General features: G+C 39.1%; 1 protein-coding gene across 5 annotated transcripts in view; it reads right to left on the reverse strand.

Annotated features, from left to right (window-relative positions):
• The window catches only part of LOC135223574 (transmembrane protein 183-like), a 152,816-nt gene that overhangs the window by 126,745 nt on the left and 7,283 nt on the right, over positions 1–18,788 (reverse strand). For 3 of the 5 annotated variants that reach the window (XM_064262096.1, XM_064262095.1, XM_064262097.1), the window contains 3 exons: positions 10,460–10,543; positions 5,905–6,012; positions 4,776–4,851 (listed from right to left, as the gene is read on the reverse strand). In XM_064262096.1, the coding sequence (XP_064118166.1) occupies positions 4,776–4,851; positions 5,905–6,012; positions 10,460–10,502 (227 nt within the window). In that variant the 5' untranslated portion in view covers positions 10,503–10,543. The remainder of the gene's footprint in view (positions 1–4,775; positions 4,852–5,904; positions 6,013–10,459; positions 10,544–18,788) is intronic. The other 2 variants (XM_064262094.1, XM_064262093.1) reach the window with 1 other exon arrangement.

Consider the following 18,788-nt stretch of genomic DNA (forward strand, 5'->3'; position numbering starts at 1 on the left):
CACATACAGTCATAAAAAAAATCTTGTATGCAAAAGATTCAGGCCATCAATTTTATGACAAAACAGCTTATTTCACATTCTCTAGTCCAGTATTAAAAATCGTGGGAAGAAATACAATCAGACAATAAAAAAAAAAAAAAAAAACAGTTTGCTGAATATTCACCATATGAAATTAATACACCTTTTTGCACCACTAAATAACACAATATTCAACTATACTGCTCTCATCATACAGATACTTCGATGATGAGTTAAGTTCCAAGATTGCACAGTGGCTAAATACATTTTAAGAGGCTCAAAATTTCAAAAACCATAGTTTCAAGTAGCTATATTTTCCCACAACTTATGGCAAATGCATATAGCAAACAGACCAAGAAAGTGAATATACTAAAGAGTAATACTGAAGTGAAAGGGAGGTTGATGAGTTACAAGATGTAGAAAATCCCATCTCTGGACTCCAAGTAACTGAAATGTACTCTCAAAATTTAAGGATTGCACAACTAGCAATGCAAAAGCTATACATAATGTTACCCATGAAATGGTGGAAGCATTAGTAGAGGATGTTTGCTGCCTTATTACTATCTCATTAGTATGAATACTAGATGTTTTCCACAAGATTGTAGGGGTTCTACTTATATCCCAGAGTATGAATGAGGCTACAATTACTTAATGAAGCTATCATTCTACTTTTGATACGAATATTGCAGGAACAGTTGATGATCTATTTGAGACTCATGTTGTGAGTAGCAAAAAGTCAAAAGTTGAGCTTTTAACCGAAGGGTTTGATGCCTCTGACTTTAGTTATTGCACTAACATCCCACACGCCCAGGTATGGCTGTATATTATAAGTCCAGACAACTTATTGATCATCAGAAAAAATTGAAGTGTAATTGCCAAGATATTCTTTGTTTTAAAATCTTCAGTAAGTTCTACAATGTTTATGTATGTGCAGTTATAGTAATCAAATATTGACAATTCTATAGCAGACAGCTGTCTAAATTAAAATTCTACAGATCAATATGACTGGTATGCTTTTTTGAGTTCTGTGTATCCTCGATTTTGTGAGTTAGCTGAGGACACACATTTCTGGAATAGATTAGACCTCATACTCCCACAGATGTTCCAGCTTTTGTGAAGTCCAAGGTCTGTGAATATATATAGGCACTTCTAATCATTGCACATTAAGATGGACACATCTGTCAAATCAGTATATATTTCCTAATTACACAACGTATTGGTAAAAATGTCTGGTTGAAATCCAGAGCCAACTGGGATTGCATTATTGAAGCTTGTCAGAATGGATTGGAATATAAAATTTAGGCCCAAGGCCAAGCACTGGGTACCTGAGGCCATTCAGCAATGAAGGGAAATTTGAGAGCAGAAAGGCTTGAAAGATGTAACATGAGGATAAACCTTACAGTTACACTGAAACAAGTGTTAGGAGAGGATGAATACCAAGATAGAAGAGAGAATATAAATGGATGTACAGTAAAATGAATGAACAAAGGGGTTGCACTTAGGGGCTGAAGGAATGCTGCAAAGAAACTAAGTAATGCCAATAATGTGCCGTGTGAGGTGCACTGGCGACACTATCCCCCTACAGGTAGAAGCTTGTCAGGCACTTAATATTCCAGATGCTACATTAGATCCTGATCCCAAGAAGAAGGTATATGAAATGAAATTTGTCAGGCACTTAATATTTCAGATGCTACATTAGATCCTGACCCCAAAAGAAGGTACTACTAAAATGAAATGCTTGCAGCTATTTTAATTAGATATGTCCCTAGAAAGGTACCAAACTTAGGACAAATGACCAGCCATGGTTTGACGATACAAGTAGATGAGCCTACCATGACAAACAGACCAAATTCAAATGAAAATTACACTTGTTTTCATAGATTCTATAGATTTTTAGGTCAATGCAGTATCTTTGCGGATGGGTGCAAGCTAAGTAATTCAATGCCTGTTCCAACGATTTACATATATGCAGACTATAGTAACTACAGGCCAATCTCTATTCTCCCTGTGCTCTCCAAAGTTGCTAAAAAACTTATTTTTAAGCCGCTATATAAATATGTTGAATCTAAAGGATTGTTAGCTGATAGTAATTATGCATATAAAGGCAGCTAGTTACTTGCAATGCTCTTGTACTCTTGACAGGCAATTTGCAAGGGACCTTGATAAAGGTTTGAGTTAAGATCAATTTAGATAGATTTCAGTGCTGCTTTTGATTTAGTCAAATCACAAGGCACTTACGTATCTATAAACTTCAGAATCTTGGAGTGTTTAGATATGTTTTAGGACTACATACTTCAGATTTCCTTACAGGTAGGCAGCAGCCAGTTTGCTGTGGACGGGATCTTTAGTGAACTAAGACCTGTTTCTGGAGTTCCACAAGGCAGTATTCTTGGTCCACTGTTATTTTTAGTATAGAAGTGACATGGTTGTTGGCCTGGAAAACAAGATTGTTCATTATGCTGTTGATGCAACTCTTGTGTGTATATATTCAGTCTCCACTTTTAAGAAATGAAGCTGCCCTCAGCCTCAATCAGGACATGGACCGGATCAGGGAATGGTGTTTTTTGTTTTGTATGGTGCTTTTTACGTTGCATGGAACCAGTGGAATGGTGTAGTTGGTGGGATTATGTGGCTGAACTCCAGTAAAACGAAAACAGTGTTGATTAGCAGTCTTGTACAGATTTCCCATCCCATTCCTCTCCCCTTCAGGTGGATGGAACTTTCGTGAATGAGTCTGAAGCTTTAACTATTCTTGGTGTAATCTTTGACTCATGTCTAGCTTTTGAGAAACATCTAATGAAAGTTAGGTAGTTTGTATAGCCTCATAAATTTATAACAATGATAAAATCTGCAACCTGTTTGGTCATGTTGTAGCTCCCTTATATAGAATACTGTTCTCCAATGTGGATGTCAGCTTCTGCCAGTGATTTATCTCTTTTTAGACAGTGGTTTGTGGTGGTAGGTTTCTGTTATCTAATAGTGGTACGAGTTGACCATCGACGGATGGTGTCTTGTTTGTCACTTTTTCATAAGTTGTTTTTCAACAGAGGTCTTCACATTCCCAACTGATCCTTGATCCTCTTTATCTGCTGCGAGCAACCAGATTCACTGAACAGCATGCAATATGCTGTAAATGTACCTCACTGTTGAACTTCTCAGTTCCAGAGGTCCTTTATTTCTCACAATGCTGGACTGTGGAACAGCCTCCCAGAGGAAGTTGTGCAATTGGAACTTCAGGAGTTCAAGAAGAGTGCAATATACATTACTACACTAATACTATTCTTGCATTTAATACATTTTTTATCTGCTTATTTATAATTTTTTTTATTTTTCCTGTTTAATAAGTGGGGTCTCTTCTTTCTGTATTTCTTTGACCTCACCTTACTTCTTCCTATTGAAAACACCCCATATTCTTTGGAAACTTTAATTCAAGTCATGTCCCTTGTGGGCTTCTTCCTCTGAATAGGTTTCATCTTGTGAACATTAAAATAATCATAATAATTAATCAAGAAGGGCACTGATGCTAGCTTATATGGTCCCTTAAAATTGATTGTTTTGTTCGAATGGTGTTTTTACTGCATGGAACCAGTGGTTATTCAGCAACGGGACCAACGGCTTTTACGTGACTTCTGAACCACGTCGAGAGTGAACTTCTATCACCAGAAATACACATCTCTCACTCCTCAATGGAATGGCTGAGAATCGAACCCGCGACTACCGAGGTGAGAAGCAAACACCAAACCAACCATGCTACTGAGGCGCTCCTTAAAATTGAAAAACTTCTCAAAGGAGTGCTTCATCAATCTTAATTTTCCAGCAATAAACCTTGCAGGAAAAAAACTTTCAAATATATAACAACAGGATATGGTACATTAAGCCAAAGTCTCCCTCTCAATGCATCAGTATCACCATGGTCAGTACTGGTAACAACTTGGAACCTGATTATTTTTTTCTGATTACCAGTTACAGTGATCTATACCAAGATGGAAGACAGCTTTTGTGTTAGTACCATAATTATTGTCTGCCTTTTTTTATGTGTATGCATTTTGTTGGCAACTATACCTACTAAAATTGATAAAACTGCTATGATTGGGGACTAAATTTGAAATTCTTATATGCTTATCTAAGAATGATCTTATGATCAAAACTGAGAACAAACCACCTGCACTTTCTTGTTCCAATCAAATTGTATGTGAACAGTACAGCAGGTGATAAAAGGCAGAATCACCAAAGATATATCAAATCCAGTATAATTTGCTTGTTAATGGATGCAAATCAAAACGTGGTTTTCCACTCAGGTCTATGGTCACATACAGTTTCTTATATGGTCACATACAGTCACCTCTTAATTAACGCATGTTTTAATTAATGTGTTTTCAATTTAACGCGAGCTAGAAAATATTTAAAAATGTTTAAAAACACAAAGATTTCGATAGCACAGTGCACTGTATGGATTTATTAATAAAGCAAAAGACTTTGTTTATTCATTAATAAAGAGAAAGATTTTGTTGTTTTTCTTATTAGTCTGACATACATAATATGTATTACATATATTAATAATGCAGTACCGAGTTCCCTAAGTCCAGGAACGTAACCCCTTACGTTATTATTGTTTATTTCTTATGGGAAAAATATGTTTAAATAACACATTTTTAATTAATGAGCGCTCTCCAGGAATGTAACCCTCGTGTTAATTGAGAGGTGACAGAGTAGTACTTAACATATTTTCTAAAATTCTTAACTTCAAATGGCATTACCTGATAAGAAACCAGAAGTCTATTGGGTATTCAGTATACTGGGAGATGCCCACTTCGTCTTCTTGATCCTTTTTTACTAGATAAAAAGTAAAATGCAATTAACTTCAATTATTGTACACAGAGCACCACATGATAATGAATTACGAACTAAACAGACCCTTAAATAATACACCTGTAGCATTTTTTTAATGGTTCACTAATATAAATATGCAATCTAAAATTCTATACTTATAAAATTAATTTAGAAGAGTACTTCATATTTTGTACATGAAACTATTTTTTAGAATACAATATTTATACTCCCATGACAGAGGGCACTCCCATGACAGAGGGCACTCACAAAGCACTTCACACCAGCCAAAGCAAACCCTTGACCATGTAATATGTAAAGAACAATAACATTCATGAATCAATCTTTTCTACATTGAGATTCTGAAATACACTGCCTTGAGTGCCGAGGTCCTTCCCATACTATGAGTAGTAATTAAATTTTCTCTTACATATCAGCTCTATTAAAGTTGAGTACAGTGGGCCCTCTGTATTCGCATTCTCTGGATTTGCAGACTAACACATTTGGAGATTTCTCTCTAGAACATATCTCCCCAGTATTCGCGGAAAATTTGCCTATCTCTGTATTTTTTTTATGAGAAAATATCACCATATTCCTGGCATTTTATCAATTTCATCATAAAATGCACTTTTTGTGATAAAACTAAAAAACAGGTATACAAATTTTTTAGTGGGTTTTTTCTTGAGATTTAACTAGCAAAATAGGCCATTATAAGCATTTTTATATGGGGTTCTAACTATTTGCGGAGGGGCCTGGTACACATCCCCTATGAATACAGGGGGACCACTGTATGTTAACTCTGTGGTCAGTTAAACCATTCAGAATAATAATAATAATAACTCAAATAAAAATAGTGACTGCTATTCTTTCTCACTTTCCATTTCTTATGACATTCAATCTTAGTCATTCATAATAATTCAGATTCCCTAAACTTACACTGAAACTTAAATGTACCATCCTCATCTCTTTTATTTACCCGTATTATTATTTCTTATTCTTCATAATCACAGCCTTTTCTTTCTTCCATAACAAAGACTTTAATTCACTTGCAATGCTTACCTTTTGCACTGACTCCATCTGAATAACAAATTACAAAATTTTCTTCACCACTGTCATCATCTATTTCATCCCAGGATCTGGTATCCTCTTTTAATGTTTCTGCATGTTCTGAAAATAAAAGGAAAAGATTTATATTTGCCTTATCCTCAGTAAATTATTAATAATTACAGCTACACTACAGTAAAGCAGTTGAATAGAAAATGACATTTTTTAATCAATTTGTATTTTTCATAGCTAACAAACCTACGGTCTTAACTATGGAAAATTCTTCTAGCACCAGCTGGCAAACTGGTAAGAAGAAAACAACAAGGAATTGGTGGTAATGCAGTAGGTTGATAGGCCTAGGTGGCTACTGTCACCTCCTTCACATATGAGTCAGAGATGACACTTCAGTTTCTTCCAAGCCAGGCAACTTGATTGAGAGGTGGCTAGAGGTGGGCCCTATAAGTTAAGACCAAAGGTTTGTTAGATATGAAAAATACAAATTGACTAAACAATTTGTCATTTGTTTATATGCGGAAGAAACCTGGGTCTTAACTTACGGATAGACTCACTTTTGGAGGGTCTTAACTTACGGATAGATTCACTTTTGGAGGGAGGAAATAAGTCTCGAACTGACTGGAAGTTAAGTAACTCTTCCTGGCTTATAGAAGCCTATGGAAGGGAACCAAACCCTCTGACATGATAAATAAATAATTATTTACCAGTCAAACTTCTGGGCAATTGTACACGATATGACAATGTAGAAGGAAGTTAAAGACTTGCTTTTGCAAAAGTTTTTAATATTCATGTAGGAAAAAGCAAAACTCAAACAAAATGGCTGCAGTCTCACCCGTATCAAATCCAATCCAGCTCATGATGGAGTGACATCTCATTGCCCGCTAGGTAGAGAAGAAGAGAAAGGAAAAAAAAGAGGAGAAAGGAAAAGGAGAGAGACCAATCATCTCATTCATTTTCACTTTCATATCAACATCTTAAGTAAGATACAAACTGTCGCCACTAGGGGGGCTGGATGAGTTACACAAACCTGTTGAGCACCACCACCAGACCCAAGGAAAAAGTTTTCCAAGGATCTGTGGGCAACATCCCACAGATAAAAGGAAGTGAAGGTGGTCTAACAAAGCCAAGTGCCAGTCTTCAAAATCCTTTGAACAGACAAGTTCTTTTTGAATGCCAAAAAAGGGCATAGTCCTCTAACATCATGTGCTCTTGCATGCACTGTGTTAGGACTGGGGCATGAAGTCAAACAATAAGCTTGTCTGACAGTTTCAAGAAGCTAAAAGGTTGTCTGACAGCTTCATGAAGCCAAAAGATCAAATTTTTTAACATTTCGTTTTCGTTCTTATCAGTGCTAAGGAAAAGTCTTCAGCACCCAGGTCTGAGATTGCGAGTCATTTTCAGATAGCAGTGTATGTAGTGCTCTGACAATGCAAAGGAGCAATTCATCAAGTTTGTTGTCAGAAGAATTATGGGACAGAATGGAAATGGATTCAAATCTGTCATCATGAGAAGAAGGGTTTGAGTCTTAGCCAAGTATTCCAGATTGATGTTAACAACATCAATCACAATAAACAGCCCACTTGCCCTGGTACATGGCTGAGAAAGATCTGAGATAGCCAGACATCTTAGATGCTGCCTGCAAAAAAAGCCTCTCGCTTGGGGGAGATACTGGATAGTCTTCAGCCGTGAAGAGATAGTGAGCAGTGGTATCTCTGGAAGTGTGGTTGCACAGAAGGTTGTGCCACTGAGGAATCTCTCCTTGAGCTTCTGACAAAAAGTTTAGGAGATCGGAGATCGAGGAACCATTCCGTGTGAGGCCACATGGGAACAGCTAGGATCATTCTGAGGTTTTGAGAGGCCATTAGACAAATTGGAGGGAACACACTACAAAGGAATTTGGAACCATGGAACAGAAGACCTCTAGTTTTTTGCTGAATCTTGTTACAAATAAGTCTATTGGGGACCTTCCCCACAGATGAAAGAGCTTGTTTGCTATGGTCCTGGTGTAGAGACCACTTTGTCCCTATGACCTGACTTCAACAACTTAGATTGTCCACCACTACTTTCCTCCTGCCTGGGATATACCTGTCAGGGGGGTCCACTGAATGATCTATCGCCCACTGATGAAGGAGCACTGTCAGTGAGTGAAGTTGGTCTGACACTAGCCCCCATCCAAATTATGGAATGTACATTTCAACACTTCAAATACAAATTCCTTTATTTTGGTTGATCCAAGGCTTTTAAAAATGTAAGTAACAGACAATATAAATATAGGCTATTTACAAATGCACACCATCAATCCTTGGTTACCAAGGGTCCTAACTTCCTTGCATATCTTGGCAATTGAATGTTATGCTCAAAAGGATGCTTTCCATCTAAGCTAGTGGTTAAAATGGTTAGCTACCAGGATACAAAGCAGAATATATCAATATCAGATTCTTTCTTTCAAGGTTTAGAGAGCCCATTGCTAGAAAATGTTAATTACAGTAAGAGTTTTCAAACTCACTCAGGTTAGTTTTGCTGGGACCAGTTTTACAAGTATATTTTTCAAAAGCTCTGGGTATGCAGTTTCAAAGTACAAGCTTGAAATACCCAGACAGTATAATATATTTGAGAAAAAACAAACCCCCATGAATTACACATGGCTAGGTCAAAAGGTTATTATAAGGAACCTAGTGCAAGCCTACCTAACAAAGTACAATCAGAATAAGAAAAGCCTGTATAAGTCATTCAAAATGTATAAAATAAAGTTGTTCTCTACTGTAAGAAGGTATACAAACAAGGCAATGGTTGCACATGAGCAATCACCGACTGGTCACAACAGACTTTTCAACAAGGACACATAACATCCTAATCAATTCAGAAATAAACAAAACCTAAGCCTCCATTAGGCTACATCTAATACAGTACAGTAATACTATCCATTCATAAGGGGTCCATTATGCAAGACTCCCTTATATATTCTCTAGCCCTGGAAATCTTTACAGCAATTGGTGATTCAAGAGATGCTGCTTCAAGAAAGAAATTACCTAATGCTCTTAAGCTGTACCAGAAGATTATGAAGGGGCAAATCCGAGTGTTATTTCTGAAGGGCAATACTATTTCTTACTTGACATTTACCCCATTTGGTCTCAAAACCAATTGAAGTGAGAAGAAAAAAGCAGGCTTATGCTTTCCTGCAGTCAGGGGCATCATTTGTGGGGGTGGCTGGGTGTCTCAACTGCCCCCTGCCCCCAAAGACTCAACTTGCCCCCCAAGCCTCAACTTTGGCCCCCCTCACCCCCCAAGCCCCAAGAAGTAACAGCATGTTTTCTTTTTAATGTGCAATCATAAATATATAAAATTTCTCAAAAATATTGTTTCTTGATTCCTGTCTGTCTACTAGTAGCTGTCAGTGATGATGAGATAAACAAATAGTAATGGGAGTATATAATTTTTGCTGAAATACCTTGCTCATGTGGCTTCAAAAACATAAAACAGCTCAAAACAAAACAAAAAACCGCTGATTAGGCTTGTTTCACTGGCCAAATCGTCCTCATCCCACCCCAAAAATCTGAAATGACGCCCCTGTCTGTAGTTCTTTGATCACAATCTTCACATAAACTTGTTCCAAAGAGAATTAATCCACCTATTCTGATATGAGAAAATTTTGAGCCATTCACACCATGGTAAAATAACAACACTAAACTAAACCTGACCCTGGTGCACTAGAACTTATCTCAATGTCAGTCGAAAAAACTTTCAAACCAAGATGAAGAATGATGGAGAAAATTTTAAAGGGGAAAAGATGTAAAGATGAAAATTAAAAAGAATAATGAAAACGATGAGATATTTAACCAAACATGGAAGCAGAGTATATTCCGAAAATTGGCTAAATGAAGAAAATATATATGAACTGGAGGATGTTGGTATGATAAGGGACCCATATAGAATATAAAATATAGAGAGGTTATAATAACCCCCTTGAAGAAGAATAGCAGAACAAACCACCCATATATGGTAATCCAGATATTCAATAAAAGCAGCTAAGCCTACCAAAACACATCATATAAATTCCTAACAAAGGAAGCAATATGACCACAGGAATGTACAGATAGTAGAGCCTTACAAAAAATTATATACCATGGATAAAATATGCCCTGCAGTGTGGAAGTTATATGGGAATAAGATTACTACTTGAATACAAAAATACAGGAAAATGTGAAAAAAGAAAGCTGATGAATAACATTGATAGTGGTTAGTTTCACTTAACGCTACAGACGAAGCAACAAAAGCAGTTTTTATAATGAGGTAACTAAGGGAAAAATGTCCTGCAAACAGATTACAGTACTACACAACATATTTGTGAATACGCATTAGCTAGTAATGTTACTTCATCATAACACAAGATCTGCAGTGCAAAAAAAAAAAAAATGTACAATACATATAGTACATTGGAAACATTATTATTCACTTCTTACTTACAATTGCATAAACTAGCTATTAAATATACTTATACTGCATATACACAAGATTACAAAATTACATTTAATGTCAAAACGGTACATCAACAAACCTTTTACGAATGTTTGTATGTTTGTTCTCTTCGAAAGTCCCATCTTTGGCTTCTGACTGTTGGCATAATCATTGACAGTTATTTCTGGAACATGCAAAATGGAGTAGAGATAATCCATTACTTGGGTATGTTAGTTCTAGGCAAGACTTCACTGTTATAAAGCTACATTATTAGCTGTAATTAGTTGGGGGCAGCAGTTTTCCTTAAATACTGTACTACTACAGTAACACACTGCATACTGTATACATAAGAGTCACAGTACACCATTTTTAAAGATTTTTCAACATATCATAAAGTAAGAAAAAATAGCAACACTAAAATTATCAAAATGCCACAAACAAAAAATATACAGGATGTACTGCACCATTATTCTGAAGTGACAAAACAAAATTTTAATTAACTTACCCAGTAATTACTTAGCTAAAAGTTTCAACAATCAGCAGCTAGAATTTTGACAATTCACAGGTCACACTATTTCTAGCAGCTGGGTGATGAGCCCCACCCATTTTAGGGGCAAGAGAGGAATAACTAGTAAACATGGCTTCAATTTGTTACTGCCGGCTGATGGTTGTACAACAGCTGTTAGCTCCAGCATAATTTTGGAATTCGTTCTTCTCTATGTTGTATTTTCATTGTGTTTGGTGAAGTATTCTGAATTTGTATTGTCTCATGGCACAATTAGATAAGGTTATGCTCTATTATAACTGATTTTTGACAATTTTCAATTGATTTTGACTTTAGAGATCATGACAATTTTTGGACTTTACCGGTATGTCAGACTCGAGAACTTCTAGTATTAGGTATTGCACCAAGGACTGTAATACTCAACTGACTAAAGAATCATACGATTCTCACTCTATGTGGACAGATTGTAGGGGACAAATTTGTTCAATAGACGTAAGATGTGATGAATGTAAAGATTGGTACTTGAATAAGTGGAAGACCTTAAAATCGCATTTGCGTAAACTGGTAAGGGATAGAGAAAGAAAGGCGACAGCTAGATGAATTAGTAAAGCTTTTGTTGATGATGATGTCAATGTTGATGAGCCTGTTATTGCTATTGACCCTCTCCCCAATTCTCAATCTGTAGCTGCTCCTTTACCCAGCTCCCTTAATTCCGAACCCAACACCATTGCCAGTCTTGAGAGGATTGATAAGAGGTTCGAATCTACTGCCAAATCTCTTACTCAGTTAGCTTCATCTGTGAAGGTCCTTATGGACGATAGGAGTGCGTCAGAGCATTTGGTAACTCCTAGTGTTGGTGCTGTGTTGTGGAGTGCCTGGTACCGCCTAGTGCAAGTGCAGTGTACAAGGAGTGGCTTCCCGGCCCACCAATTCTCCTAGGCCAAGGTCAATGACACACTCCCCTGCATCTGGGAGGAGTCAGACTGGTAGCCCAAGGAAGGTTGGTGGGGTCTGCCCACGGGTTGTCGCCCCTCTGCTGAACCTGTTGCTAGTTCCCAGGTTGCAGCTAAATGGCATTAGAAAGACGTTTACTTGGATGTTCACCAAGTTTCTTCGAGCTTGGATGAGCTTTCGCACAGACGCAAAGTGGCGTTTTTCGGATGCTTCACACCCATTGAAAAAGCGTGCAAAGGATGTGTCCCATTCAGCTGTGCAGTGTAAGAAAACTTGGGATCATCCTTCTAGTCCTCAGCCTTCCTGCAGTCATTGGGACAATACAGAGCATTTTTCTTCTGGTTTTCCTGTAGCAGAAAGTCAGGATGTATATTCCAAGCGCCCGACGTCTCGTAAGCACTCTTTGTCTCAGAGAGATTTGTCGTCAGAGCGCCCTCATACACCTGGGCCGCACCCTTCTGTATTGGGTGCAGCTTCAAAGTAGGTTCAAGCAATGTCTCAGCACTCATTAGCCCCCGTTCATTCTCCTGTTTCGGAACAGCAATTCAAGTATTAGGTATTCCGCATACAGTGGAAGCTTTTTCAGTTGGTCATCCAGCTTCTTCAGTGGTTTGGCACTCATCTCCCCTCCAGACAGCTCATCCTATAGACAAACTTGCTTAAGAAGACTTCCTCTGCTCTTCGTCTGCCAGTCTCGTGTTTCCTCGGAGGAGGAAGAGGATGAGACTCTTCAAGATACTCGTTCTTCAGCAAGTGTTTCCTTACCGAAGTATATACCTTCTTTTGAATATTCCTGGTTTCTTTTCTCCAGTGACTCCTTCTGTGCCTGCATCTATCTTTCTCTTGGAAGCACAAATAGAGGATTCTGCCTTGCTTCCTAATTTAGTGCTGTCATTGTCTGCCCTGAAAGACATCGAAGCCTGGATTATTCCTCTCTGGGGGAGGACAATTTCCCATTGTGCAAAGTGAAAGCTTACGAAATTAGAGCTGTAGCCACTTCCATGGCTTTTCAGCATAATTTATCTCTCTCTGCAATTTTGCAGACGACCTTGTGGAGGTGTAAGACGGTCTTTGCATCACATTATCTTGAGGAAGTCACAACTATGATAATTGCAGTACTTTAGGTCCATTTTTAGTGGCTTGCATGGCACTGGGGGAGGAAGTAGTATAGGAAACATCCCCTCCTTCCTTTCTTTGCCTTGAATTGCGGTGTTGGATTTTATGGGAGTCTGGGGGTACTATGTATCGGAGTACAGTGGATCCCCCGTATTCGCGTTCTCCGGATTCGCGGACTCACACATTCGCGGATTTCTCTTGGGAACGTTTCCCTGCATTATTCGCGGAAAATTCGCGCATTCGCGGTATTTTTCTATGAGAAATATCCACGAATTCCTGGTTTTTGTTATCAATTTCATCATAAAATGCACTTCTTGTGATAAAAACTATTAAAAAAACCAAGTATGAACATTTTTTAGTGTTTTTTCTTAAGTTTTAACTAACCAAAATAGGCTGTTTTTAGCGTTTTTATAGGGGTTCCAAACATTCGCGGATTCTAACTATTCGCGGGGGGGTCTGGTACGCATCCCCCGTGAATACGGGGGGACCACTGTACACTCCAGTTATTTTTGGTTCGGCAGTGGTGTAGTTTTTAATTTTGACAGTGTTTGGTGATGATCATTTGTTCTGTTGTTTTGTTGTTATGTACTGGGCCATGGGTAGGGGTAACTTGTCGTCCTTGTCAGCGACTGGAATCATCCTTACTATAAGGCACCCACTATATAGTAGGTGACCTTCGGCTCTACTGCCACACCACTATGAGATAAATGAGCGCCATCCAGAGGCAGTATCTTTCTGAAGCAGCTCATTTATCAGGTAAGGAACATCAGGCATTACATACTATTGCAATGCTAGCAGTCTTTTCTATGTTCAGTTCTTATCTTTACTAATGTGTTGGAATAGATGTGTTCACGCATCCCACCTGTCAATGTGAGGATTAGCTATGTAATTACACTGGGCAAGTTACTTAATTAAAAATACCTTTTATAATAAAATAAAGTTAATTATACTTAAGTAATTACATGCTCAGAGCCCTCCCTCTTCCCCACGCATGAACCTAGGCATAAACAAATTGAAGCCATGTATACTAGTTATTCATTTCTTGCCCCAAAAGTGGGCGTGGTTCATCACCTACCTGCTAGAATAGCATGTCCCATGAATTTTCAAAATTCTAGCTGCTGATTTTAGAGGAACTTTTAGATATGTAATTACTAGGTAGGTAAGTATAATAAAACTTTATTTTATTATAAAAAATGTAATTTTCATTAAAAATCTAACACAATGAAGTGTCTGTTTAGTTAAACAACAAGAAATAAACAATAGAATTGCCAGTTCCAGATGCAGATTAACAATGGAGCTACCACTAGCTCTGAATAAATTTAATAAAACAATAGTTATTTCAGTAAATCACCATGACACTATGTATATTCCAATGATATACAAAAATCAAATTAGAGACAACCTGAAGCAAGCAGTACTGGATGGAGCTACAAACATTAATGTCAATATGCTAATATGTGTTAATGAAACACTTCCATAAGAAGGAGTACATGTATGTAGTAATACAGTATTAGAGGGAGTAAGGTTGTACGGTTAAGACACTTTTCATGTTAATGCAAAGCCCTGAAAATACTCTATGCTTTTTACTAATAGATTTAGCGGGTACATTGTGATAACTTCTAATCATAAAACAACCCCAGAAATTTGTAACATGCAAAAGCAGTAATAAGTTTATCAAGTCTTGTCAATTCACTGCTGAACAGAACATTCACAAGTAAAGTATGTAATGGTTGTGCAGGTGCCATTCAAAAGTTCCATAACCCTTTTGACATTTTTGCATAGCTGTGAAGGTTCCAAATGTTTATCCTCTTTGTTATACAAGATGGAATGATCCCATTCATACAGTCTTGTATCTTTCATACTCACGCTATAGTAGTTAACTTCACAGAATGTTAAGGCCAAACTTTGGTTCATTCCCCAATATACCTTTCATGACTTTCCACAGTCTGAGAAGGAAAACCCAGTTGGGTACCCTATTACAGCTAGTACATAAATCTTATCCTATAGATTTGTTATTTTATTTCCATTAATTAAGAAGAACTTTTTCCTCTTATGAAGACAGAAATCACACAACAAATTCCTCACTTCCTTAATTAGTTCTTCTGTCTTCTGAACCTAGCATATTTTTTCTATCACTTTTAGGAACATAATCTATCACCTCTGTTATTCTCACTCAAAACCTGTTTTCTCTGTTGTTTTCTCATCAGAATCAAGAGATGGTATGGATAAGAAAAATGAGAAGTCATAAGATTAGCACAGCCTAGAGATAGTTAGCATAGTAATACAAGCTTCATGCTCTTAAAACTACATTTTTGTCACATATTTGTCACTTATAACCTCATAATTAGTCCTATGATGCAAATTAGTAAAAATAGCCCCATATAGGTTACTGTTTGCAGTGTATTCCCAGTTGCATTACTTTAGCCTCTGAGATAAGTGCCCAATGGAGAATCAGTGAATATGTTATTGTCATGATACAATAAAGTTTGTTCATACTTACCTGGCAGATATAAATATATAGCTGTATTCTCCGAAGTCCGACAGAATTTCAAAACTCCCGGCACGCAGTGGGCGGCCAGGTGGTTAGTACGTTACCCATTCATTCCCCGCCCTGCTGGGAGCGATATCAGGAACCATTCCATTTTCTATTCAGATTTTTCTACCACTGTCCCTGAGGGAGGTGGGTGGGGTACTTAATTATATATATCTGCCAGGTAAGTATGAAAAAACTTTATTGTATCATGACAATAACATTTTGTTCATGAAACTTACCTGTCAGATATATATATAGCTGAATCCCACCATTGGAAGTGGGAAGGGACAGAATAGAAGGATTTTTAGGGAAAACAAATTACATGCAGATGATTGACTCTTGGTTTCCTTACTGTTAGCATAGCTGACTTTCGTGATTACTGTCACCCAAGTCTTCTTCTGCTTTACTAGAGTCTCCAGGGCAAGGTAGTGACCTATATAGCTGGTGAGTTCTAGATGATCTGTCCAACGGGACGGGAGCGCACAATGTGACTAGACCATATTTGACCATACTGTTAGCGGGAAAAACGAAGCTAACAAAAACCACCACCTGACCTAACCTATCGAAGTTAGTCCCATAACTTCTTTCCAGGCTAAAGAAAGGGAAAGCGCCTCAAGTGACCAACCCTTCAACCATAAACCAACACCATAAAATCAAAAGCACACCTATCCCCTTTTCTATAGGATAGATTCGTGCTGCTGTTCCTGCCCCCAACCCCCAATACATTTCTGCGGATTATGTATGGTCCTAGCGACTCGCAGTTCTCATATGCCGTCTTCACATCCCGCAGGTAATTGTGAAGTGAACACAGAGTTGCTTTTGCCAAAAAGTAGCACTTAGGATATTTGCTGAGTGCCATATTCATTTTGAAACGCCATTGAGGTTGCGACAGCTCTCACCTCATGGGCTTTTAACTTTCAAAAAGTTTCAGATAACCATCTGGGTAGGGACGCATTGGGCCTCCGGATGGTGCTTCGTAAAAGAATGCCAGTGCATTTTTTTGACATAGGAAAGTCGGGTCTCTTAACAGACCACAGATTTTCTGAAGGGGACCCCCGACAGTCTTTAGTTTTCTGCAAATAAAAAAACTTGAGAGCCTGACAGGGCACAGGACTCTCTCTGGCTCTTGTCCGATGAACTCTGTTACCCCTTGATTTCAAAGGTTTTCGGCCAGGGGTTTAGATGGGTTTCTCGTTCTTCGCTAAGAGGCAGGGCTCAGGGAGCACACTGCTTTGTGTCCCCTGAAGCCCACATGTCTACTCATTGCTTGAATTTCACTAAACCCTTTTCGCTGTGGCAAGAGCGGTTAGAAAATCGCCTTTCTTGTAACGTCTTTCAACGAGGCAGCATGCAGAGGTTCAAACGGACTCGACATCATGAACTTCAGTACTACGTCAAGGTTCCAAGATGGGACCTTCGGTTGCGGATCCTTTCGATGTTTCAAAGGACCTCAAAAGATCGTGAAGGTCTTTATCATTTGTCAGGTCTAACCCTCTGTGACGGAAGACAGCTGACAACATACTTTTATATCCTTTGATTGTGGGCACCGCAAGTCTGTCCACATTTCTCAGATGTAGGAGAAAATCAGCAATCTGGTTCACAGAGGTCGTGGAGGAGGAAATACCTTTCTTCCTACACCACTTCCTGAAGACAGCCCCACTTAGATTGATAAACTGCCCGAGAGGAAGCTTTTCTAGCGTTGGCAATAGCTTCTGCCACTGGTCTTGAAAAACCTCTCGCTCTGGCCAACTTTTTGATAGTCTGAACGCAGTCAGCCTCAGAGCGGAGAGGTTTCCGTGGTACCTCTCGAAGTGGGGCTGTCTGAGAAGATCGGCTCTCGCTGGAAGGGTTCTTGGGAAGTCTACTAGAAGAGACATGACCTCCGTGAACCAGTCGCTTGAAGGCAAAACAGGGCGATTGGTGTCATTCTCGCTCCACGAGATGCCGAAACTTCCTGATTACCTCTCCTAACAGTTTTGAACGGGGGAAAGGACGTAGAACGTCCATCCCCGTCCAGTCCCATAGGATGGCGTCTATTGCTATCGCTTCCAGGTCGAGAACCGGTGAGCAATAAATAGGAAGCCTCTTCGTTTTTGAGGTTGCGAAGAGGTCCACTAGTGGGCGTCCCCAAAGTTTCCATAGTTCTTGGCAGACCTCTAGATGGAGAGTCCACTCCGTGGCAAGCAGTTGATGTTGGCGGCTTAGAAGATCCGCCCGGACATTTTGCACTCCCGACACGAACCTCGTTAGGATTACTATGTTCCGAGCTTTCGCCCATAGGAGGATGTCTCTTGCTATCTCGAACAGGAACGAGAGTGTGTCCCCCCCTGTTTTTTTGATATATGCGAGAGCTGTGGTGTTGTCCGAGTTGATCTGGACAACTCGGCCCACCAATCGTTCCTCGAAGAATTGGAGAGCCAACCGAATGGCTTCCAACTCTTTCAGGTTTATGTGCCAGGACCTCTGTTCCCCTCTCCAGAGGCCTGACACTTCCTCCTTGCCCAGTGTTGCTCCCCAGCCCGCCATGGAAGCGTCTGAAAACAACACTAGGTCGGGGCTCAAAAGGCTGAGGGACAGTCCTTCTGATAGTTTGACTGGATCTTGACACCACTTCAGATGATCCTTGACCGATTGGGAAATATCAATGTCGTGTCTAGATCTGCTTGTCCTTCCAGTTTTCTGCTAGAAAAAAACTGGAGCGGCCTGAGGTGCAACCTCCCCAGGAAACAAACTTCTCCAGCGAGGAAATGGTTCCAGCAGCTCATCCATTTCCTTCGCCGAGCATGTTTCCTTCCCTAAGAAAGCTGACACTTTTTCTAAGCATTTCTGCTGATGTTCCTTTGATGGAAAAGCTTGAAAAGCCCACTGAATCCATCTGAATCCCCAGATATATGATGAACTGCGTGGGGATCAGATGGGACTTCTCGTAATTGACTATTAGGCCAGGGCCTTCGTCAGCTGTAACTCGTGTTTAAGGTCCTCCAGGCACCTTAACTCCGAAGACGATCTGATTAGCCAGTCGTCCAGGTAAAGCGAGACTTATTTTCGATAGGTGAAGCCATTTTGCTACGTTCCGCATGAGGAGAGTGAATATCATTGGTGCCGTGCTTAGTCCAAAGCATAGAGCCCTGAACTGGAAGACCTGTCCTTTTAAGACGAATCTCAGGAATTTTCTTGATTGAGGATGAATTGGGACGTGGAAATACGCGTCTTGGAGATCCAATGACACCATCCAGTCTCCTGGTCTTAAAGCCCCTAGTACAGACTGGGACGTTTTTCCATCCTGAACTTTTCTTTTCTCACAAAAAGGTTCAGCCTGCT

This window comes from Macrobrachium nipponense, chromosome 10 (genome assembly GCF_015104395.2).
Source record: "Macrobrachium nipponense isolate FS-2020 chromosome 10, ASM1510439v2, whole genome shotgun sequence".
NCBI classification, from domain to species: Eukaryota; Metazoa; Arthropoda; class Malacostraca; order Decapoda; family Palaemonidae; genus Macrobrachium; species Macrobrachium nipponense.